The sequence below is a fragment of the Petaurus breviceps genome, unplaced genomic scaffold, assembly GCF_028583685.1.
Source record: "Petaurus breviceps papuanus isolate PSGF00001 unplaced genomic scaffold, PetGlider_PUasm1.0 612, whole genome shotgun sequence".
NCBI lineage: Eukaryota > Metazoa > Chordata > Mammalia > Diprotodontia > Petauridae > Petaurus > Petaurus breviceps.
Window position 1 is genome coordinate 49,372 of NW_027186404.1, and position 24,848 is coordinate 74,219.

General features: G+C 42.8%; 2 protein-coding genes across 10 annotated transcripts in view; one reads left to right on the forward strand and one right to left on the reverse strand.

Moving 5' to 3' along the window:
• The window catches only part of LOC138173617 (tyrosine-protein phosphatase non-receptor type 3-like), a 61,428-nt gene extending 48,819 nt beyond the window's left edge, over positions 1-12,609 (forward strand). Inside the window, exon 10 of the mRNA XM_069103664.1 lies at positions 10,462-12,609. Within this exon, the coding sequence (XP_068959765.1) occupies positions 10,462-10,539 (78 nt within the window). The 3' untranslated portion in view covers positions 10,540-12,609. The remainder of the gene's footprint in view (positions 1-10,461) is intronic.
• The window catches only part of LOC138173616 (uncharacterized), an 81,488-nt gene that overhangs the window by 24,104 nt on the left and 32,536 nt on the right, over positions 1-24,848 (reverse strand). For 3 of the 9 annotated variants that reach the window (XM_069103659.1, XM_069103658.1, XM_069103655.1), the window contains 2 exons: positions 3,075-7,876; positions 57-2,353 (listed from right to left, as the gene is read on the reverse strand). The exons of 1 other annotated variant lie outside the window; for it this stretch is intronic. In XM_069103659.1, coding sequence (XP_068959760.1) covers positions 1,296-2,353; positions 3,075-3,387 — 1,371 coding nt within the window. In that variant the 5' untranslated portion in view covers positions 3,388-7,876 and the 3' untranslated portion in view covers positions 57-1,295. Of the gene's footprint in view, positions 1-56; positions 2,354-3,074; positions 7,877-24,848 lie in introns of those variants that run through there. 5 more of the 9 variants (XM_069103661.1, XM_069103657.1, XM_069103660.1 and 2 more) reach the window with 5 other exon arrangements.

Genomic DNA, 24,848 nt, shown 5'->3' on the forward strand with positions numbered 1-24,848 from the left:
CCCGGGTCTTCGGTCGTCACCGGCCCCTCACGGGGAAAAAACACCAGACAGAAGGCGGAGGAGTGAAGCGGGGTGGTTTATTCTTCAGCAGTTACACGGCGGGGAGAGAGAGAGAGAGCCCTCTCACACGAGAAAATATATAGCGAATCCGAGCCAATCAGATCGCAGTCTTACATTTATGGCCTTATATGGTGATCACCCCATGGCCTTATATGGAGATCACCCCATCAAGCTTATACATATTCATTCAAAGCAACCATGGCACCGCCCAAAGCCCCTCCCCCTCCCCCATCAACTCCCCCTTTTTCTGTAAAGCAAACGAAAATCCTATATGCCAAAAGAATTGGCAGTGCAAACTGCTAAGCTTCTTGCTACAGGCGACACAGGTAACCATGCTTCTTGCCCGAAAGACCACGGAAAAATCCCATTACCACTCAGGGGTCCTGTCCCAAGGACTCTGACGTGCGGTGCAGGGGCCTCTGGCTTAGGTCACCTCCGATTCACTCGAACCTTACCCGTCGTAGGACACCGACACCCTGGGTCCTGTCTTAGGCGGCCGAGGAGGGAGGAGTTTCCCGTCATGGAGTCACCCCCGTCTTACCCCAGGTGTCACACGTCCTCCATGGCCTGGAACCATACCTGAGGATCTCCCCCCTCTTGGAGGGTAAAAAGGGCCTGTTGGGTCAGAAGCATGTAGCCATCCTGACGGCGCTGTAGCTTGCAAACACAATACAAAAGCAAAATAATTATAAGAACAAACACCACGGTGGAGGAGGTTAAGCCTCCCCACTGTGAGAACCAGGTTGTAACATCATGCAGCCACCTAGACAGTCCGGAAAGAACGGCAGGATCGACAGAGGTGGAATTCACCGATGCAATAGCCAGTCTTAATTGTCTTATCTGTTGTTCGTATTCGGCGGACCAATTTCCTAGGAGGAGAGTGGAAAGTTGACGGGACAGGTTAGCTGCTCTAGTAAAGTTCTCATACAAAACGGGAGTAACACATAAACCAGGCATACGCAGAGTACATCCAACTTGGGCTACCTCCCAGAGGACATCAACCTCCTCCTGAATCAGGTCCACCCTCTGATTCAGAAGCATCATTCCGGTATACAGATGCCCATTTATTCCCTCTTGGGCTGTTAAGGCCATGGTAACGGAGGCGCTCAGATTGGCGACCGCCGTTGCAGTCGGCACAGCATAAGCCAAACTGGCGGCTGCTGCAGTAGCCGCAGCGGCAGCAACAGCAATGGCGGCAATAATGGCAGCAGAAATGCCGAAGTCTCTTTTGGGCCTTAACTGCAAAGCAGAATTGGTAATGTTAAGTGGCCAGGGAACCCACCGTGGGAGGCGAAGGACAACTGCCAATGGGAACGCTTGAGCATTCCAGCAGGAAGAATAAAAACAGTCATTCTTACATTGGAGAAGAGACTCATTATGTCCTGTCCGATTGGAAACCAAAAACAGAAAGGGTTGCCAAACACAGACAGGTGTGGGTGGTGTCTGTACGTGCTTGACTGGCCTTGACATATTAAAATCGAAGGGGTCAGTTCTGTCCATGTACCATTTCCCCACCCCATGACCCCGCCCAACAGCATGGCCATGGGGCGCAAATCCAAACAAGCGCCCCCCTCCCCACAGAGCAACCACAAATCAAAAGGGTTTGCAGTGACCCCAGGATCTTCATAATGAAGATGACGCGAGTTTATATCGGAGGTAACAGTGGACATAAGAGGTTTAGCATCTTGGCAAGTCCAGTTGGTTGCCACACCCGCAGTAACATTACCAGAAGGGATGGGAGGGGAAAAGGTAAAAAACGGGTGCACAGGGACAGCTGCGGGTGACTGGCACTCCGTCCAGGGCCAAAAATCTTTGTGGCAGGAGGGCCGACAGCGAGGCTGGGCGCTGGGCTGGGGCCGCCACTCCCCTCCACCCTCTCCACAAAGGAGACCACTGTTATCCTTTGCTCTAATCATTGTGCGGGCCGGCCAAAGTCCTCTCAATAAGGAGCCGTTCACCCTCTCGCTTGTAAAGTTGAGGCGGTCAGACCACACAGCCTCTTCAGGAAACAGCCCGACACATGGTGACAGTTCCAGATCGACTGTGGGTGTGATTTGAAAACATAACGTCCCATTAAGTGATATTGTCCTGTTACTTTCCACCGGCCTAGTGTCGTTGTTGAGGTGCAGAACAGGGAGCTTAAGGGTGTTGTTAACTGTAAATAAACGAGGAAAAACTTGTGCCGAAGAAGTCACAGGCATGGGTCTCGGGAAGGTGGAAAGCAGTCCCCAGCGTAATTCCGTCACGGCATTCTCAGCAAGGAGACCCAAGATGAGGAGGGTGAGTCGACAATCTGAAAGACAAGAAGAACAAGAATTCTCCTCACCCCCCAACCTGTCGGGGGTGGTGCCTTAATCAAGATCCCTAACTTTGTGAAGGGGCACCCATTGCTGTACCGCTGTTGGGTCATTATTTGGAAAAAAGGAAAGGTGGCCGGGCCTTCTTCCAACCACATTTACAGGGCCGTGCCATTGGCCCCCCTTATCCTGCCACATTACCCTGGAACCGGGCAGTGCCCGGTTAGGTGCGGGGAGGGTCAATGGAGAAGAGGTGGTGTTCTCACCGGAGGTGCTCCAGAACCTCATGGCAGCAGTGGTGCCGTCATCTCTAACTTGCAGGAAATTTAAGGTAAAGACAACCTGGGCCAACTCTTGACGAGTGACCGACCTGCATATTCCCCCTTTTTGTTTAAACAGGACGGTCTTAAGTGTACGGTTTGCCCGTTCAACAAGGGCTTGCCCGGTAGGGTTGTAGGGGAGGCCTGTAGCATGTTGAATAGAAAATTCAGTACAGAACAAGGCAAAGGCCTTGGAAGTATATGCCGGGCCATTATCAGTCTTTAAGGCTAATGGCACTCCTAGGATAGAAATCATTTCATAGAGATGGGCAATAACAGCTCTGGTCGACTCACGAGGCTGCAGGGCAGAAAACGGAAGTCTTTGTGGAGATCAAGAGACCGATAGTATTTGCAGTGCCGAGCGGTCAGATAATGACAAGGAATATCTCATACTCACACTGTCCAAAAACGATCTGGACAAAGCGAACAAAGACAAGGCCAACAGACACCTCCCTCCAAACTTCAAGGTGAAGCCTTTCCCCACAAAAACTGTAGAAGAGCCGCCAAACCCAGAGGCCAGCAGCTCCACCTCGGCCACGCCGGACGCCAGTGACAATGAGCCCGATCACCACAGATACTCGGACACCACCGACTCCGACCCAGAGAACGAGCCCTTCGATGAGGATCAACACACACAGATCACAAAAGTCTGAACATTCCTTTTTATCAAGAGGGAATAAATGGGCTAAAGGAGGGTTCAATCCTATCATTCCGCAAAAGGGAGCCAACAATTTTTTGTAAAGCAGTGAGCTTCTCGGCTTTAAGGGGCCACTGCTCAACCCAGACCGGGCGGTTATTCGTCCAGGTCAGTTTTGGGGCGAAGCTCAAATCGAGAGTGGTCCCTATCCATTTCCCGGTAAGCAGTCCGGGGTTACTAAGGAGAGTTGCATTTGCGCAAGGACATCCCGCCCCCACAGAGCATAAGGCAGCTCGGGGAGACACAAAGGAGTGAACCTGCCTGCATTATCATCCACCGACCACGAGAGGGCACGAGCCGATCTCTGAGCTCTCTTGTTCCCCCCCACTCCCTAGACCGGCGTGGATGCAACCATCAAGGGCCATTCTTTCCTCCACTGATCCAAATTAATGACTGAACAATCAGCCCCCGTATCAATGATCCCTAAGATCGGATAATTCTCAACATGAATAATCAAAGTGGGACGGTTCAAAGTGATGGAACGAGCCCAATTCAATTGGCAAGGATGCTGGGATGAGGGGCCGAAGGGAAACGCCTTAGCAATGATCTGATCAGCCCGTATGGAGACGGGGGTGCAGTGTGGATTAAACAGGGTCAACATTGCCTCCATATCCTCTGCTACTTGGGTGGGGACCTCAAAGTCAGGAGAGCCTTCTAGGCCGGTCACTACAGCTGGATGGAAAGGCAAATGGGCAGGGACTGTTATCGCCTCTCCAGGGGGAAGTGTAAAGATGGAGGGTTGTTTTCCAGGAGAGGCCCTGACTCTTACAAGCTGAGGATAATTGCCGCTTAACGAGGATGGGGGAGGGGCCCTGCGGCTGGGCCCCTCCACCCGCCGTTTCCCTGCGGTTGAGATCCGGGGGAGACCCCGGTCTCCAAAGGGGCTTGTTCGCTGCCCTGTTTATTCTTGGCGCGACAAAACCGCGCTATGTGGCCAAGGCGTCCACAGTTAAAACACTTAGGAGGTGTTCCCCTGGAGGTGGCTTTGCACTGGGCCTTATAATGGCCGTATTGACCACATTGAAAACAAGCCTGCCTGCCGGGACCTTTCTGGGCTGACGAGCTGAGTTGTTGTATAGCCGCCAAGAGGCTCTGTTCCCTCTCTGTATTCGAGACTGTCAATTTTTCCAGCGCCTGTACAAGCTGGCGGTCCCTATCCTGGGCAGTGCAAACCAACTGTGCAATCGGATTTTCCGGGGGCAGGTCCATTAACTTATCTATGACGTCCTCCAAGGGGGCCTCCGATGGCAGGGATGCCACCGCAGCTGCCTCCCTGGAGCGCAAGCCTTCCTTAACCAACTGCTTAATGAGTATGTCCATTCCAGGGCCGCTGCCTAGGGTCCTATGGACCGTCTCCTGAACTTGGTTAACAAAGGAAAGGGGGGTCTGATCAGGTCTTTGTTTCAGGCCAACTAATTTAGGGCCACCTGTCATACCCTTGGCAGAAACCTTCTCCCAGGCCGCTATGTGTGCGGCCTTGACATCATCTAATTCTAACTGCCCATAGGCTGCTTGCACGGCCGGGTTGGAAAAATGGCCAGTGCCACAAATTAAGTGCTCAGTGTCTTGAGGGGCCCTGCCGGGTCTAAGTCGGGCCAAATGCCTGGCCTCCCTCTTCACTTGTGCCTGGAAGGCAAGATGCATAGCAGGGTCTAGACAGGACATAGCTAGCTCGTCAAAATCCCCCGGGGTCCAGGGGTGAGCGGTCACTAGGTTCATAAGTAGCCTCCTAACATAAGGTGAAGAAGGGCCATACTTAGTCACCGCCTCTTTGAACTCTTTCAGTGTCTTATATGGGATGGGAGAATGAGTACGCTGACCCGTAAGGGGATCAGTCAAAATGGGATAGACATCCCAAGAGGCGAAGTCCACCTCTGCGCCCCGCCTCCGCCGCCACACGGAGGCTCCGCCTTATTAACCCCTCTCCCTCACAAATATTCGCCTCTCGCCTCTTCTCATAATGAGGAGGTGGGGGCGGAGGGCAGGGAGGGGCGACATATGCGGAACTAGCAGCGAAAGACGGGGCAGGACAGTAATTGCCTGGCAAACAGGAGGTGCTTGGTGGCAAGGCGGAGGTAAAGGGCGCGGAAGTGGGGAGCACGCCCCCTGCATCCGTTTCCCCTTTGTTCTCCCGTCTCTCCCTCCTCTCCCAACGTGAGGGAGTGTCCTTCCGGGTCCTTCTTCTCTCCCTCGATCCCCGGGCGCCATCTTGGCGCCCACTCCTTTTACCTTCATCTTCCCCTTCTGAACTGCTAGCGGAACTATCCGCAGCCTGAGTCATTACCACAGCTCTTAAGTCCTCCCACGGATATTGACCGAAGCCCCCTGGGTCCTTCAAGTCCTTATTCTTCCCTTTTCCTCACTCTGAATCTGACCCGGCTAATGAGGAGCCCACCTGTGTGGCCAAGGACCGGGAAGCGGCAATCGGGGAAGGATTCAATGCCGCGTCCACTATCTTAAAAACCGAAAAATCAGTGGGTGTCAGCGAACCAGGGCAGCCATTCTCAAAAGCTGCCATCTGCTGTCCCACAACTCTCCATCTATCGGCCTGTATGCCGACATGCCTGACCCAAGGGCATATGTCCCAGATCTTATCTATAAACTCCCTACAGGTCTTAATGGGGATTTTTGCCCCCCTTTGGGCGCAGAGCTTATAAAGTTGCGCCGCTATCACCCCCTTCTCCTCCGGCCTGAATACAGGGATACTATGCCCTGTTCCCATCCTGTCCTCTTCCCGAGGCTACAGTGGCCTCGAGGCTGTCTGGCGACTGGAGCAGACCAGCTGCGTCCAGCAGGCCGTCCGCCAGCTAGTCGTCCCGAAGGGTCAGCCCCACGTTGGGCGCCAAAATCTGTTGCGGGCGTTTGCCCTCACAACAGATCTAGACGACTAGCCCCACGGCCCTCTTACTTACCCATCCCGGGTCTTCGGTCGTCACCGGCCCCTCACGGGGAAAAAACACCAGACAGAAGGCGGAGGAGTGAAGCGGGGTGGTTTATTCTTCAGCAGTTACATGGCGGGGAGAGAGAGAGAGAGCCCTCTCACACGAGAAAATATATAGCGAATCCGAGCCAATCAGATCGCAGTCTTACATTTATGGCCTTATATGATGATCACCCCATGGCCTTATATGGAGATCACCCCATCAAGCTTATACATATTCATTCAAAGCAACCATGGCACCGCCCAAAGCCCCTCCCCCTCCCCCATCAGTTTAAACTTTGCATTTCATATCTATTGCAATATAGTGATGATACCATTTGTAAGTAAGCTCCATGAGGACAAGAACCAAACCTCATATAAACTTTGCCTCTCCGCCCAGCACAACATAAGTATTTTTTGAATGAATGATGTGGTGTTTAGTCATAGGATCATAGTTTTGAGGCTGGAGGGAACCTTAGAAACCATCCAGTAAGGCAGCTGTGGCACAGGGAAGGCCCAGGGTCACATAGTGCATCAGAGCTTACAGAGCACTTTCTTCACAACAGCCCCATGACATGTAGGTAGCTACTGCATTTTAGAGATTCAAGGCACCCTAGAGATTATCTAACCAGCCCCCTTATTTTTACACGGGAGAAGAGCTAAGACCTAGAGGGACAGAGAGACTTGCCTGCGGTCACATAGCTTTTAAATATCTGTGCCAGCATTCAAATCCAAGCCTTCTGTCTCCAGAGCCTGTTCTGTTCTACCAAAAATATGCCAAATTACAAAATTTAGATTTGATTTGATTTCTCTTCTCCCTTCCCTCTTCCTCTCCTCTCTTACTTCCTCCTTTTCCTTCTTCCCTTCTCTCTTCTCCCTTCTCCTCCTCTTCTTCTTTCTATCCCTTTCTCCCTCTTCCTTTCTCCCCCCCCATCATCTCCCTCCCCTCCCTCATATGTATATAAATATTATTTAACTGTACATGCAGTTTTAGTGCCCAATGAGCAATGTTCCTTTACTAATGCAGTTTGGCAACTGCTCCTAAAATTATAGCCTTAGAAAGTTGCCTAGAGCACTGAGAGATTACGTGGCATGCCCAGTCAGGGTCCCACAGCTAGTATGTGTCAGAGGCAGGCCATGAACCCTGAGGCCAACTCCCTAGCCATCGTGGTACTCTGCCTCTCAGTTCTTTTTATATATCATTTTGAGAATCAGTACTTCATACCTGTTGTGTAACTTTCCTTTTGCCAAATTCTTGCAAACCTCTTGACACATTTCTTTCCATTCTGTCTCTTAAGAACCATTTTCTTGCCAGGTGTAATGGCACATACCTCTAATCCCTGCTCCTGGGAAAGTTGGGGCTGGTAGATCACTCAAGCTCAAGCATTCTGAACTGCAGTAGGACTCAGATTGATCCAGTGTCTGCCCTGAGTCTAACACCAATAGAGTGGGCCCTCAGGAGGGGAGGAGGTGGGGCAGGAGAGTCAGACAGGCTAACGAGGGGTGAACCAGCTCAGGTCAGACAGGAACATCCACACTGATCTACATTGGAAGCCAGCCTGTGACTCAACACACCACCAGCCTGGAAGAGACAGGGAGACCCAGTCTGAAAAAAAAATCCTCCTGTTTTATTTCTTTGATCATTTTGTCTATCCTGTGTTTTTTTTTCACAACAGCCCTAGGAGGTAGTTTCCATTATTATTCCCATTTTACAGAAGAGGAAACTGAGGCAAAGAGAAGTTAAATGACTTGTCCAAGGTCACACAGCTAAGTGTCTGAGGTCAGATTTGAACTCAGGTCTTCCTGACTCCAAGCCCAGAGCTCAGTCCTCTACCTCACCGACCTGTCCCACGTATGAGGGTATTTTTAGCTCTTTCACATTCTTCCCTATCAGAGAGCTTCCATTCATAATAGACATATAATGAGGACCAGCTCAGACAGGAACATAGACATAGCACATGCCTTGAAGGTCACTGGAATATTTGCCCTTTCTCCATCCTGCCTGTTTCTCAAGTTCTACTAGAATTCTTTGTAGTTATTCCTTGAAACTCCCTGCACTTTTGTCTGTTTGCTTGGGGCTCATTTCTCTAATGGAACCACTTAGGCATTGATCCATACTTCCATCAGCAGACACAGTAGTGTAAGCAAGAGACACTTGATAGCAGTTCACATACACACAAACACACACACACAAAGACACATCCTCATATGCATGTGCACAAGCACACACATAACACACACACAGAGAGATTTATTTTTCCTTGGCCTCTTTAGAAGGAATGGTCTACAGAAACATTACCTAATTGAAAACTCAAGTCAGTAGGGAAGATGGTATCTTGGGTCCGTTTTACAAGTAAGAAAATAAAAACCTAGAGTAGATTTTACTTGGCCAGAATTAGTGGTAGAGCCAGGACTAGCTCCATGGTCTTCAGATTCCAAGGGGCAAATGCATTTTCAAGTTGGAATGAGATACTTTTAAGTCAGAAAAAATAAATTTATTTTTTCTTTAAAAAAGAAATACTTTAATAATTAGTAAACAACTTTTAGAACATACCATCCTGTAGTCATATTGGAAAATAGAATAAAGAATGATTTAGAACAGGGGTGGGGAATCTGCAGGCTCCAGGCCACAATTTTGTTCTGTGAAGTTTGGAGTCAATCAAAGGGCCACACTTGAGGACCTTAGAGGGCCACATGTAGCCTCGAGGCCACAAGTTCCCCACCTCTGGTTTGGAAAAATTAATAGAGGACAGAGCCATAAATCATCTTTGAAGAGAAGGAAGTATTTAGGCCAAATCCCTAATGCTTATTGTCAGGGAAAGGAAGCACGGTCTCTCACCATCCTTTGGTACCTCCTAAAGACAACACTGAAGAGGATGTATTATGAGTATGTCTAGTATGATGCTTGCTGAAGTATACATATGAGAACTTCAAATCTTGCCTCCAAAAACTGTGATGGTCATGGTACTTGTATTACTTTGATTTTGCCTTTGGAGACCATATTTGGGTTGCTATTTTGCTGTTCCATGAAACCAGCCGTCCTACTATGTTCTTTATAGATGGTGATTGTTTGGCGCACTTAGATTGGGAGTCCAAAGATCTTAGCCTCTAGGTACAAAGAGGGCATGGCTTCAGATTTCTCAAATTAAACCTCTGGGGCCTCAGTTTCCTCATCTGTAAAATAAGTGGGTCTGAGGTACCTTCCAGCATCAGGGCTATGCTCCTAGTCCTAGCTCTATCAGTAATCAACTTTACAATGTCAGGTAAGCCACCTAACCGCGCTCTAAGTTCTCTGGCTTCTCATAAACAAAATGGAAATACTAATATTTGAACCAGCTGCTTCACATGATTGTGGTGAGGAAAGAGATTTGTAGACTTTAAAGCACAAGATAAAAGTGCACTATCATTATATTATGGGTTATGGAATATTAATAACCCCTCTGGTCCTCAGTTTCTCTGTCTGTAAAGTGAGAAGTTTGTGCTAGCCAACCTTCCAAGATTGCTTCCATCTCTAACAAATCTGTAGTCTAATACAATTCTTAAGGGAATGGAGGCATAAAATTTGTGGTTTTGGGAAGGGACCGTTTTCAGGCATCATTTCATAATTTTAATAATAATAATTTTAATCATTTTAATATATTTAATAATAATCATTTAGATTGAATGATACACTCACACAGATGTGCGTGTTTTTCTTGGTTTCTTTAGAAGATTTGGCCTACAAAAGCAAGTCACTATGGAAGGCATATTATCCCTTCCTTTTCTTTTCTTTTTTTAAAGCAATCGGGATTAAGTAACTTGCTCAAGGTTACATGGCCAGTTATTTCTGGGTGTGGCGCTGAGTATCCGAGCCGGATTTGATCCAGGTCATCCTGACACTGGAGCCGGTGCTCTTACTCGCTGAGCCATCTGGCCGCCCCTGTATCCCTTCCTTTTGCAGATAATTTCACTGGGACTTAGAAGGGACCTCAGAATGGTCCTCAGGTCAACCTGATGATCCAGAGCATGCCTCTTAACTGCAGAGCCAGCCCCTCTTTCTTTGATTTTAAGACGTTTTCTGCAGGAAAAGTTTCTGTAACAACCTTTTCAATGCATGTGTCATCATGTCAGGTCTGTGCAAATGCCCGACTTTCCAGATGCTTCCTCACTCTTTTCTCCCTTCCACAGAGCCAATACAAATTTGTGTGTGAAGCTATCCTTCGTGTCTACAAAGATGGTCTGATTCAGCCACTAGATTCTAGCTAACGTGACTGTTCACCATTTCCCAAGAACACCAGCTGTAGGAGCAAGACGCATCTGATTAGAATCAGCAAGATGGATCCACAGAGGCTATAAGAAGAGAATGAGAACCTTTGAACTCTTCACTTTAAATTTCCTTAGAAAAACAAAAGCATCTTGTATATAGGAACACATAGATACACGTGCATGCGGTTGTGTGTAATACCGTTTCCACATATATTTGTGGACAGAAACTTCAGTGATGTGCTGTTTGCTTCTGTTATCCAATGGAGAAATAATCAAAAGGAAAGAAAGACTCAAGTGGAATTCATGGCCTCTGTCTTAATTTGCCTTTAAAAGACTTTCCTGTAAGCACCATACTAACCCTAGTAGCCATCATTTTGCTGAGTATTCAGAAAGCAAGTCTTTTGTTTGAGAAAAAAATACTAAAGGCTAAGCATTTTAGGGAACTGTTTTAGGGCTCCTAGAAAGAGTTGGAACAATTAGAGGATTAACTCTCTTGTCCATCTTTAAAAACTGCTGGTTTGTCAGTGGATCTGTGATTTCATTGTTCTGGGTACTCCCTCCATGCTTTCTTACCTTGTTCACTTTTTTATCTGTGTTTATGTCTTCTTTAGAGGAAAAGCCTTCCTCTGGGTTTTTGGTTGGTTTTGTTTTTGTTTTTGTTTTTGTTTTTGTCTTTGAACATTTTGTGAATACCATTGTACTATTTAGTATGCCAGCTCTTCTGTTATCTCTCAGCCTCACTTACATGATAGATGGGCCCACATCCTTTTCCTGCCCTACACACCCTCAGTGTTCTATTCCACACCACTTTTTATGTACGAATCATCATTGTGACATGCTGCGGCCTCCTTACACTTACCCTGTGTTTTTCCATTGCCCTGTGATTTGTCCACCATTTTGATTCCTCTGATGTCATGGTGTTCCAAGATTTACTGTCATAAAACATCACTGGGAAGAGTAATCAGTGTTTAAAAAAAAGATGGGTTTTTAATTCAGGGAGTAGAAACTCTTGAAAGAATACAGTAATACTGGTAAATAGTGAGTATTTATTCACTAAATATCATAGAATATGCAAGGCCTAATATAATATCCCTTCAGTTAAAGAACAAGGCATACTAAGTCTAACATTTTTTTTACTTGTTTTTACTGCCTTCAGGTGTTAAATCATTCAGATGTTAATATTTTTGAGAACTGTGTCCTAAAACCTCCCTTCTTGCCTCTTCATCTCTTTCTGGTTTGTACTTAAATATGTAAACCAGATAACATTTTTTCTTTTTTTTTATTTTGCTTACAAACTCTGAATTTAGATCCTGAGATTTAGTATCCTTAGTTTCTGGAATTTATTTATTAGTGTTAGATGCAGTTTGTAAATTGATACTATGTCACCTTGTCTCTCTGACTCGTTTACTGTGCATTCAACAATCCGATACTGGAAAATGTCTACTACTGAAGCTATTCAACGTTTCGCTGCTACTTCAAACTGTTAAATGTGGAAAAAACTATCATATTAGTATGGGGATGATACAGTGGAAATATTCAGTCTTTGGCCTTTCTGAAAATCATTTTTTATCCAGTTGACCATGGGAAACATATACCCCAAGGGATGTGCCTCTGTGTGTGGTGTGTGTGTGTGTGTGTGTTGGTGGGTATGGGAGTTGGGAGTGGGGGGGTGATTTTCAGGGGCAATTTAATACAAGTTATGGATGAGTTATAAAATCCAGGTTTCTGTATATATGAAAGACTGTATACTTTCACCCATAATGCAATGGTCTCGATTTCATTTCAAAGGGGAGGATCAGACCATCTGAATGGTATAAACACAGTGTTGATGTTAATTTATTTGAGCACATCCTACTTGTAATTATATTAGAGAATTCTGCCTCTGTTAATAATATTGTTAAATTTTAAATATATATATATGATAGAAATTATAACAAAAATATTATTATTTAAGGAAAATAATCTGAAGATTTGAATGTGGTATACAATGTAGACATTTATATGTGTAAAAGAAAAAGGAAGCTAGCCAGTTTCTTAATGAGAAGTATGAATAAAGATGCTTTCATATGATTATGCCATGTGATGAGGATGCCATTTTGATATTCTGCAATCTTTGAACTGTTTAAAAGGTTTCCTTTAGCTGTGAAATGGTTAAAGTACATAGCAGGAGCTAATTTTCTAAAGGTATCAGGGCCTGTGTCTGTAGATCAACCACATTTGCTCAATTCCTTCCTGTTTCTTCCACAAATATTTTAAAGTGAGGTAAGGGAAGATGCTAGATTATTTGGTAATATTGTTCCTGCTCTGTAAACCCTGGTGGCTCCTGGCAGTGTTCTATAACTTGCCCCCTAACAAACCGTGCATGAATGTTAGCACCTCGGGCTAGCAGGACAGGTTTGGTAACGAGTTCTGGGATAAGTCAGGAAAACTTACTGCCCTGCTGTTAACTGCTCACTTCAGCTTTCTGTGTCTGATTTCCACTGTAAAATGGTAACTGAATGTTCTAGATTCAGAATAGCTTGAGGATTGAATCAGAGATGTAGCTATAATCACACCTCATTTCTACAGTGTTTTCAGTTTTACAAAGTGCTTTCCACTTAGCAACCCTGTGAGGTAGATGGTATAGTTTTTTTTATCCTCATTTTACAATTGAAGAAACTGAAGCTAAGAAAGGTTCACCCAAGTCACATACCTAATAAGTATTGGAGCTGGGACTTGAACCGAATATTCATGATTTCATATTCATTATTCTTTCCACTATATTTCATCTTAGCCCAGAGAGGGTACATGGTGTATAGTTAATGCTGTAGTTAGGGACAGGGCCTGTGACTTCATTGGTGTGAGAAAACCCCTTCAACCAATGCAAGTCAACTATAACTTGACTTCTTTAACTTATAGCCTTAGAACGTTCCCTAAAGCACTGAGAGTAACTTCCAGGGTCACTCAGCCAGTATGTTTCATAGGCAGGACTTGAACCCAAGCCTTTCTGATTCTGTGGCACCACATTACCTTTCTTCACTGCCACTATTAATGAGACTTCAAAAGGATCCTGATAATACAAAGTGTTTTATTTCACCACTGGTTAACTAACTCAGATGCTACAAACATTTGATATCTTTGAGCCTGATTTTCTTTACTACACCAGATTTTTACCAGGAGTGGGAAGAGTGCCAAGTTCCCTGATCTTAATTTGTTCTCAAAAAGGAAAACAAAACAGAAAAAAAGAGAAATGTAGGAATGGGCAGGCACCTTTTCCCCCATAAATACACACAAACTTTTAATATGCTATCATTTAAGTACTCCCAAACCTTGGTATCCATCCCATCCCTGCATTCTTAGGACTTCTGAACTTTTCCATGTGCCCTGTAGCTGAACTTTTTTTTATGTGTTCACTACCCAATTAGAGTAGAAGCTCCTTGAGAGCAAGGACTAGCTCTTTTTAAATTTGTAACAGCAGTATGTATTATAGCACAGTGCTTGGCCTGTAGTTAACACTTAAATGCTTTTTCTTTCATTAATTGATTCATTCACCCATGAATCAAATAAGACCATGAATGTAAAGTGCTTTGATAAATCTTAAAAGTTCTTTGTAAATCTCAGCTATTAACAACAAAGTTCTTCAGTGATGCCAGTAGAAAAGTAGCCTTCAATGCTACTGCTATAAAAATGCATGCCTCCTGTTTCCTTATGAGACAGATGTTGGGGTTTTTTTAATGTATAAAAAAAGATCAGTAATAGCACCCAAAAAATCACTCTAGATAATACAAATAGGTAGCTTTTTGCCAGAATTTGTTGGCAACATCTGAGGGAGGAAGGCAGGATATATAAAATAAATATAAAGAAAAAAATGCATATTGAATTCTGTAATTCAAAATTTCGGTTATACCTACACCTATTAGGAATGTGGTGGGGTTTGGTCAAGAACCTTGGACTCAGAACAAATGCATTACCTTGGACATTGGGCAGGAATGAGGAATTGGGAGTGATTTGTGGATATAAGCTTCATGTGTTGAAGATAGCATTCTAAGTAACGGACAATTTGAGTACATTAATATATTATGGAGTTTGTGAAGATTTAATACTTTTGTTGGTATTAGACTAGAAAATTCAGTTTGACACTCCAACTTTTCAACAACAACAAAAAAAAGCAAGGGGCAGTCAAGTCCTTGGGAAATAAGAGTTTTGTTTTTTAAAAAGCATCAACAAGGTTGAAACAAGCATTTACACAAGGCTTTGTTTAATTCCTGCCATATGGAGTCAGACCCATAAGTTAGTCTCCACTAATTTAAAGACTTACTGCTATGTAACATTGACAGTTTTAAGCCAATAAAATATGTCCTTTGAGAATCAACACTGAACCTTTAGACAACAGGGTGGGAAAAATGCTAATAATGCTGAGAATTCAAATTAAGCCACAGTGGTATGAGAAACTAAAGAAACTCATAACAAATTTGTGTGATATTTTCTCAAGAGTGTAGATGCTGTTTAATGTAACTCTAAAGGAAGAACAGCTCCACACTCTGCTCTTTACTATTGAAAGTCTGAGCATGCTTTCAGAAACAAAGACACTGCAATGCAGCAAGCCGGCCACAGGTCAGGCTGCAGTATTGTCATCTGATACCAAGCGGAACCCAAGTCCAATTGAAAGGTGGTAATGTGACCCTTATGACTAATAATAACTGATATTTCTCTAGCACTTTAAAATAGCACTTCATGCATACATTATCTTGTTTAAGCCAACTCTATGAGGTAGGTACTAGGTTGATAGAATGTTGGACTCAGAATCAGGAAAATGTGGGTTCAAATCCTGCCTCAGACAGTTAACAGTTGTGTGACCCTGAGCAAGTCATTTAACATTTCATTTAACATCTGTAAATGGGAATAAAATAATCACTCCTTGCAGAGCTGTTGTAAGGATCAAATGAGATAATATATGTAAAGGTGCTTTGCCAACCATAAAGCATTATATAAATGTTAGCTATTATAGATATTAATTTTAGAGGTGAGAAAACAAACTCTGAGAGCTTAAGGGATTTGCCTTTGATCACATAGGCAGGATTTAAACTCAGATTTCCCTCTAAACTACATTGCCTCTCACATGTAACTGCTCATACTTTCTTTGGAGAAGCCAAAGAATTTCTGTTGTCCTGTGTTTTTGAAAGATTGCTGATTAATAAGGTACATATTTCAATGTAAATATAGTTGTTTTGTTACCCATCTTCCTTTAAAAAATCTAATGGAACAATGATCTGAGTCAAATAGTTGAAAAGAATTTGAAGTCATCCAGAACTATTTTTCACATTAAAAATTTTCATCTATTTGAAGTGGTTTCTGGAAAGAATTTTTCTTGTAATATATGTGTTGAATGAGCATGGTGTGGATTTCTGTGCATATTACCATAGGTAGACTATTCCTCTGGACCTACACACCACTCGTTTTTTTTTTACCTTACCCTAGATTTGTCAGAATATACACATGACCTAGAAATCAAGTTTGTGACTGAGACCTTGCCCCAGCTGAGTCCTCCATGCCTACCAGTAGAATGGACTGCCCTTAACTCCTATAATTTTTAAAAGGAAGCATCTGAGCTCCCAAACTTCATACAGAAAGAGCCCCATGGACTTAGTATATGCCCCTCAAAAACTCTAATAGTAGGAATCCCCAAAACTTATAATGTGTCTCTAATAACTCCATAAAAGTCAAAACCTCATGACTCCTAAGAAGAGGAAGCTAGATGAGGCCCCTTCATGCTGGTGACAATAAACATTTATGAAACAGAACCCTGTATTAGGAAGGAGGGAAGTTTACATTAAACATGATCCTCATTCCTAAGGAGCTTATACAGTTTAGTGTCTAAAAGTGCACATCCCAAGGATTATAGGTTTAAGAGCTGAAAGGGGCTTGGGCTATCTATTCCAACCCCTGCATTTTATCGAGGAGGAAATTGAAGCACAGAGTGTAACTTGCCAGCGTCACACAGCTAGATTCAAGCTCAGGTCTTCCTGACTCCAACAACATTATCTTCTTAGCCACCCTCATCAGTATTGATTTTGTATTTGCCCAACCTGTGGTAGATCCTTCCAAACTTGTTTTGGTCTGATCAACCAGTGGGATACACTGTACCTTGACTCCAACATAGTGATGTAATTTTGGTCCTCTGAGAACAAAGGACAACAACCAACCAATATAGCTACACATTTCCCCTAATAGAATGTAAGCATCCTGAGGCCAGGTTTTCATTTTTGTCTTTTTATCCCTAGAGTATGCAGTTCAGTGCCAGGTAAACAGTAAGAACTTAATGCTTATTAATTGGCTAAATGAATGATCAATTGATTGCCTGAAGAGGTTCTATGTTGTTATTTATCCTAAGTGGTAGATAAAATGGCACACCTCTAAATATATCTTCAGCACTCAAGTGATGCTCAAAGGGGTTATGCATGTGAAAGTGCTTTGAAACTATTTATTCAAAGCATTATGCATAATATTACTACTCTTACCATTGTCATTAAAACCTATGGAAAGAAAGATGGCAGCATCTTTAATCCAATGATTTTAGCCCATTCTCCTTTACACCTTCCCTATACAGGTAAGAGCCACTTGTGATTTTTGACCTTCAGGAAGAAAAGGCACTGTCCTTAACTGAGCACAGTCCCTGGCACATAGGAGATACTTAATAGGTTTTCTTGACTGATCTCCAGCAAATGGGTAATACCTGTAAGTTTAGAGAGCCTGCCTAAAGTGGATATCCTATGTAAATGTGCCTGAGGAATGGTGTATGATAACTCTCTAGAAGTTTACCTTGTTGAATTAGCAGAATGATCAGTTTTATTTCTTTAGGCAGGTAGGAGTTACCTAATGCCTACACACTGTGAGGAGAGAAAAATGAGAAAGTCATCTATGATGGTCCCTTGGGGAGGTTAAGGGCTGATCTGAGGTATATTGTTGGTTCTTCTTTGGAAGACAGCACTGAATTTTTCTGCTTCTTTGTCTTCTACAATGAATTGATCCTTAGCATGCTTACACTTCCTTAGATCATAGATCCCCAGACTAACCCATCAACATGGTCCCAGTTTTTTAAAATTCCTATGAGGAATTCAGAGAAACATGGGAAGATTTCCATGAACTGATAAAGACTGAAGTAAGCTGAGCCAAAATATCCGCATACATAATGACTACAACAATAGAAATGGAGGGGGAGAGGGGACAATCCCTAAAGGGAAACAATTCTGAGCAATGAAAAAATTAATGAGTCACAGAGAACAGTCAATAAACATTAGGTGCCTACTATGTTCCACTGACAGTGCTAAGCCCTGAGGATACAAGATGAGGCAAAAGGCTGTCCATGTCCTCATGGAGCTTACAATTGAATGGGGAAGACAAGATTCAAATACATAACAAAGCAAGGATACAGGTTTAAGAAGAAATTCACAAAGAGAAGGCTGGAATTAAGAGGGACTGGAGAAGACTTTCAGGATAAAAGGTGGGATTTTAACAGATAATGAAATATACCTCCCTCTTCTTGGCAAAGAGGTGGGGGGAAAGTAAGGGCAGAATGTTATATACATTTTCAGATGCAATTCTTATGTTTGGAGGGTTTTTTGCTTAATTTTTTTTATATGTTTTATTGATGTAACTGATTTTATTGATTGTAACTGGTTACATAAACAGGCACATGTATATATGCATATGTGTGTGTGCATGTTTGTGTGCATGTTTAAAATGCATGGATTTTTTAAAAAACATGTTTTACAGCGTTAATCTCAGAAGCCACATTTAAACTGTGCACTATTAAAACTGTCTTCACTTGTCATTCATTCACTGGGGAAACATTATTAAATATATTATAGTGATTCCGTGTGTGATTTAATGGAAATTTAACTTCATTAAAATTCCTGACATCACTGGGAAAAAAAAGCCTTCCGTAGATAATTGCTAGAGCTTTTAGGGCTCTACAAAGATAGCATAAAGTGGGAAAAAGCTGAGAATTTGGAATCAGAGGACCCAGCTCTTCGGTTTTACCATCAAATAGAACACTTCCCCTCTCTGGGCCCATTTCTCCACCTATAAATCCAACAATTGGCACTAGGTGATCTCTAAGGCCATTTGTAGATTGAAAACTGACCATCTGTATGTACAAATTTCATGTGCAACGTCCTGTGAACTGTCACTGGTCAGCAAATGCACATATCGGGTTTAGGGTGATGCTAGTGTTCCCAATATAATGGCTGATTAATTTATTATTAATGGTTCCCTGGGTGGTTGCTATGAAGAAAGTGCTTTGTAAACCTTAAACACTTCAACATTTCCAGATCTAGGGGCAGCTAGATGGCTCAGTGGATAGAGCACAGGCCCTGGAATCAGGAGGACCTGAGTTCAAATCCAGCCTCAGACACTTACTAGCCTGATTACCTCAAAAACTATTTCAGGGATCTATAATATTATTAATGTAAATACCTCTTCATATCAGTGCAGCGTTCCTCCTTTTCTCCCACTTCGAGATAACTGGCACTTAACTTCTAATCATCCCCTCTCCCTCCTCCTTACCAGTAACCTGGACTCCATCCCTGGGTCCCACAGCTCTGAGAAAGCAGGGTTTTTCCCCTTATCTTTTAAAAATTAAATATATTTTTCTAATTATATATAAGAACAATATCTAACATCCATTTTAAAAACTTTTGCCTTCCAAATTCTCTACCTCCTTTTTCTTCCCCCTCATTGAGAAGGCAAGCAGTTTTATAAAGGTTATAAACATGATGTGTGCAGTCATGACTGTATTAGTCATGTTGTGAAAGAAAACAGACAAAAACATGAAAAAATATAGTAAAAAAAAATAGTATGCTTCGATCTGCTTTCAGAATCCATCAGTTCTTTCTCTGGAGGTGGATAGCATTTCTCACCATAAATCCTTCAGAATTGTCTTGGATCTTTGAATTCCTGAGAATAGCTAAATCATTCACAGTTGTATATTACTTGTATATTACTGCTGTTACCATGTACAGTGTTCTCCTTATTCTGCTCACTTTACTTTGCCTCAGTTCATGTGAGTCTTTCCAGACTTTTCTGGAAGCATCTGCAAGCATCTATCATTTCTCATAGCACAATAGTATTCCATCACAATTGCATACTACAAGTTATTCAGCTACTTCCCAGTTGATGGTCATCCCCTCAATGTCCAATTCTTTGCCACTACAAAAAGAGCTGCTAATAAATATTTTTATACATATAAGTCCTTTTCCTTTTTCTACATATCTCTTTAGCTTGTAGACCAAGTAGTGGTATTACTAGGTCAAAGGGTATACACAGTTTTATAGCCCTTTGGGCACAGTTCCAAATTGTTATCCAGAATGGTTGGACAAGTTCACAACTCCACTAACAGTGCATTAAGGTCATCCCCAGCCTGAGCCAGCTGATCAATGCCATAGCTTCTCTACATTCCCTTCCTTGCCATCACCCCTCACTTTCTTCTCAGCTCCCGTTTATCTGTGCTTTTCCCCCATCAGAATGGAAGTTAAAGGCAAGCTCTATTTTGTTTGCTTGTATTTATACTCCTAGTGCTTATTAGGGTGGCTAGAACATAGTGAGCACTACATAAATGCTCTATCTCTCCAACTTTAGCTTTCTAAGGAATTTCTAGGTTTATGGCTAGATTTCTATCTTTTGGATGAATTTCCATATTTGTAGCTATTGTAGCACCTCTCCATTATATTTTGATTATACCTTAGATTTGATATATTTGATATATATCTTAGATTCCTGGGTTTTGGCTGTGTTTCCATATTTCAAGCTAGATTCCTAGTTTGTAGCTGAATCTTTCATGTTCTAGTTAACGTCCCAGCTTTTTAGCTATATTTATAACTTTCTAGCTCAATTTGCATCTTTTAGCTGCATTTCTAGTTTGCTTAGCTAAATGTCCAGCTGAAAATCAAGCCAGGATCCTAGATTTACGTTTAAAAAATTTAGCCAAAGCTAGAAATCCAACAGTAAGCAAAAGTTTGAGAACCATTGAATTAAAAGGATCCAGAAGAGTAATGGGCTGCCTCAGTAAACACTGGCTTCCCTTTTATTGGAGGTCTTCAAATAAAGATTGTGATGACCACTTGGATATAGCTATAGAAGTTATTCATATATGAATCCAGCCTGAACCAGATGAAAAGGTTTCTGCCAATTCTGAGAGTTCGTGATTCTGAGATTCTAGCTTTCTAATTAGCTTTCCAGTATATCCCTAATTTTTCCAGATTCCTCCTGCAGCATAAAAGGTAAGGAATTTCTTGTTCCTGGAAATGTTCAAGAAGAGTGTGGATGATCACTTGTCAAGAAGAGAGTAGAGGAGATTCCTCCAATAGGTGGAAGTGGTACTCAGTCATTCCCCAAGGTCTCTTCCAGCCTTATAAAGGAATACTGGATAGAGTGCTGGATTTGGAGTTAGAAAGACTCTATCTTCAACATTCACAAGTTAAGTAAATTCTGTGAATTTGTTTCCTCATCTGTGAAATGGGGATAACAATGACACTTATCTCTCAGGATTGTTGTTTGCATCAAACAAGATAATGTATATGTATCATGGCAGGCAGTAGGTGGTAACAGTGGATGGAGTACCAAGCCTGGAGTCAGGAAGACACATCTCCATGAGTTCAAATCCAACCTCAGATACTTCCCAGCTGTGTGATCCTGGCAAGTCACTTAACTCTGCTTGCCTCAATTTCCTCATCTATAAAATGAGCTGGAGAAGGAAATGGCGAACCACTCTAATATCTTTGCCAAGTAAACCCCAAAAAATGGGTTCACGAAGAGTCAGACACAACTTAACAAGAACAATATGTATCATACAAATTTTAAAGTACTATATGAATATCTATTATTATTATTATGCAAACTTGATATTAAGTCAACACCCAAAACACTGGATACACACAAAGGAGGTCTATACTGCTATTTAATAGTCCTGACTGTGTTTTCTGTATTGTGTTAAAGAATAAAAATAATGTGCCAAGACTAGCAGTAATAGAAGTGGAATTTGATGATAGTTCATTGATGACATTAAATTAATGTATTTGTGATCTTATCACAAAATTATATATGTGTACTTTTCCCAGGCCTTGCCCTAGATTAATCCAGGAGCAGAGCTGAGATTTTACTTCAGCTTCATTTATATTAAATCACAGGGAAAATCAACCAGGAAACTTACTAAGAAGCACTGAGATATTTGGTAGATAAAGGAGAAGGCCAAGAGACATGAGGGAGGCACCAGCCCCACCCTCACCCCCAGGGAAATAAATTACAATTGTTCCCAAGCTGGCACTATAAGCTTGGGCAACTTGCTTGACAAGTTTTTGCCTACTGCACTAAATCTCAATGGCTGGCATGTTCAAAACTTTGGCATTATCCCTGATGACTCCTCCCTCATCCTTACTTCTCAGATCAGTCTGCTACCAAATCTCTCTGTCCCCCTTGTAATATCTCCCAGCTCCGTTCCTTCCTCCCTTACCCTACTGCAACCCCATGATCTGGACCTACCTACCATTGCCTGAATCAACTCCTAATTGTTCTTCCTGCTTCCTAATTCCAATTCATCTTTGATATCACTTTCAGATTTATTTTCCTTATGCAGAGATCTGTTCCTGTGATGGTCTGATCACTAATTTTTACAGACCATCCAAACCCTGTGAGATCCTTGAAGGACTGCCCCATATCCTAGTTCACCCTACTAATCCTCTCTGTATATTCTATATACTCTAGCCAAACTAGATTACTCATTCTCTCCACATTCCTTTGCTCCTACTATTTCATATTCCTGGATTTCTCTCCCTGCCCCTTCAAAACAACAACAGCAACATTTTGACCCATTCTTCTGCTTGTAATTCAGATGCTACCTTCTTTAGAAAGTCTTTCATGATTCACCTGAACAAGTAGTAAACTTTCCTATCTTGGATCTCATATAGCCTTGTGTTCCCATCCCTTCTATGCATTGATCATGTTGTGTATCTGGGCAACCCATTCACATCTTCTTGTGTAAATTGTGTATAATTTACCGTGTATATATATAACCTTGTATAAAAATTATACATGTTTTCTCAAAAATCCTCCATAATGGATTCCATACAATGGATGGGAATCCTTCTTTGAGGTCTTCTGATATTCTTGGGTATTGGTGTTGCACTTGGACTACATTTTTTTCCTCATTCTCCTGTGACTGTCCAGCTTCCTTTCTGATCATGCATTGATTTGATGATATTCCTTATGCCCAATCCATTGTCTATCTGTAATGTCTGTCCAAAATATACATATAAATACATATAGGGGTGGCTAGGTGGTGCAGTGAATAGAGAGCACCAACCCTGGAGTCAGGAGGACCTGAATTCAAATGCAGCCTTGGACACTTACTAGTTGTGTGACCCTGACCAAGTCACTCAACCACTCTCAATCCCAGTTTCTTCATCTATAAAATGTGACATAAACAATAGTACCTCCCTCCCAGTGTTGTTATGAGGATCAATGAAATGATAAAGGGCTTAGCACAGTGGCCGGCACATAATGAGAACTATATAAATGTTGGCTATTATTGTTGTTATTGGAGTTATTTCCGTTGTTCCCTTCCCTTTCCTATACACAGAAACTCATCAAAAAATTGGAGCTAGCTCTCATGTTCTCTCCCTACCTCTCCCCCAGGCTTCTCTTCTCAAGGATAAATATACCCTGTTCCTTCAACTGATCCTCATATTTCACCCTCCTTTGGACACTCTCCAGCTTATCAATGTTCCTCTTAAACTGTGGTATCTAGAACTGAATACTGTACTTCAAATGAGATCAGGCAGGGGTAGAGTCCTCTAGAATAATCACCTCCCAATATACGGGAGCTTTTCCCCGCTTCATGCAGATCAGTCAAGATCACAGTGTGTGAGATGGAGGAGCTCGGAGTCTGAATCTGAGATAAGAAAAGGTCTTTATTCTTTTTCATGAGAAAGGGCACTCTACTCCTGTCGCTCAAATGGCATCTGCCAGGGAGAGCAGCGTGTGGAAGCAAGACCATGGTTCTATACCCCCTAACGCAGAAACCCCAACCCCCATCTGGCCTTCAGTCCCATTGGTGGGGAGGCCAGCTCACAATCTAAGCCCAGGAATCTATCTCGGAGACAAAGAACACGGAAACATGTGGATGTCCAGTGCAAGTCCAGAAAAGTAGTTTTGTCCTTATTTGGTGTATCTTGTGCTGGGATGGCCCTGGGGAGAGTCTCCATTGCTCTAAGTCCCAGATTCCAGTAAGGTCAGGTGACTTCTAAACTTAGGCCTAGTGGATAATGAAGCCACTCTAAAATTGATTTTTCAGAATGGGGAAACTTCACTGCAAATTATTCCTCACAACATTAGAATTGTTTTCTTCTTTTGGGGGGGAGGGATGTGGTTGCCATATTATACTACTGTCTCCTTTGAACCTGTGGTCCACTAAAACTTCCAGATCCTTTTCAGAAGAACTGCTAGTTATCTTTTACTTCCCCATTTTATGGCTTGTGAAGGATGATTTTTTTTCTTTATTAATTTGTTTGTTTCCTTTTAGTTTACAGGATTCAATTCCACAATTCCTTGAATTTCACATTTTGTCCCCCTCCCTCCCCCCCCCCATGGCGGCTTATAGTCAAGTATAGGATGTGAAGGATGATTTTTCTCTACCTAAGTGCAAGACTTAACATTGTTTCTATTAAATTTCATCTTAGAATCAGCCTAGATTTTGATGAGGAGAAAATAGGAATCCATGTCTAGATTCTTCCTGGTATAGAATGTAAGCATGATAGCTTGTATACATAGCATGTGGAGGGCTCTTGTTGAGTTGCTTTTCAGCCATGTCCAATTCTTTGTGACCCCATTTGGAATTTCCTTGGCGGAGATACTGGAGTGGTTTGCCATTTCCTTTTCCAGCTAGTTTTACAGATGAGGAAATAACAGGACTAAGTGACTTGCCCAGGGTCACACAGCGAGGAAGTAGTATCTGAGGCTAGATTTGAACTCAGGTCTTCCTGACTCCATGTCTGGTACTCTAGCTACACCTTATGTTTAAATAGAGCCTGTGTAAATGAAATACAGGCCTGAACACCTGAGCTCTCCACCAGTTGCCAGTCTCAGTGCCTTTAGCAACTGTACAACCACTGCCTCAGGCTAATAGCGAAAGCCCTGGCATCTGAGAGGCCCAGGCTCAGCAGCTTCTGTGCCTAAATTCCCCATTGTTACCCCAGTGAGGTTTTTCTTTCTGTGGATCCCATCTGTTATATTCAGTTTGGAGACTGATTACTTTGGTTATATCCTGTCTCTTTGAAAGG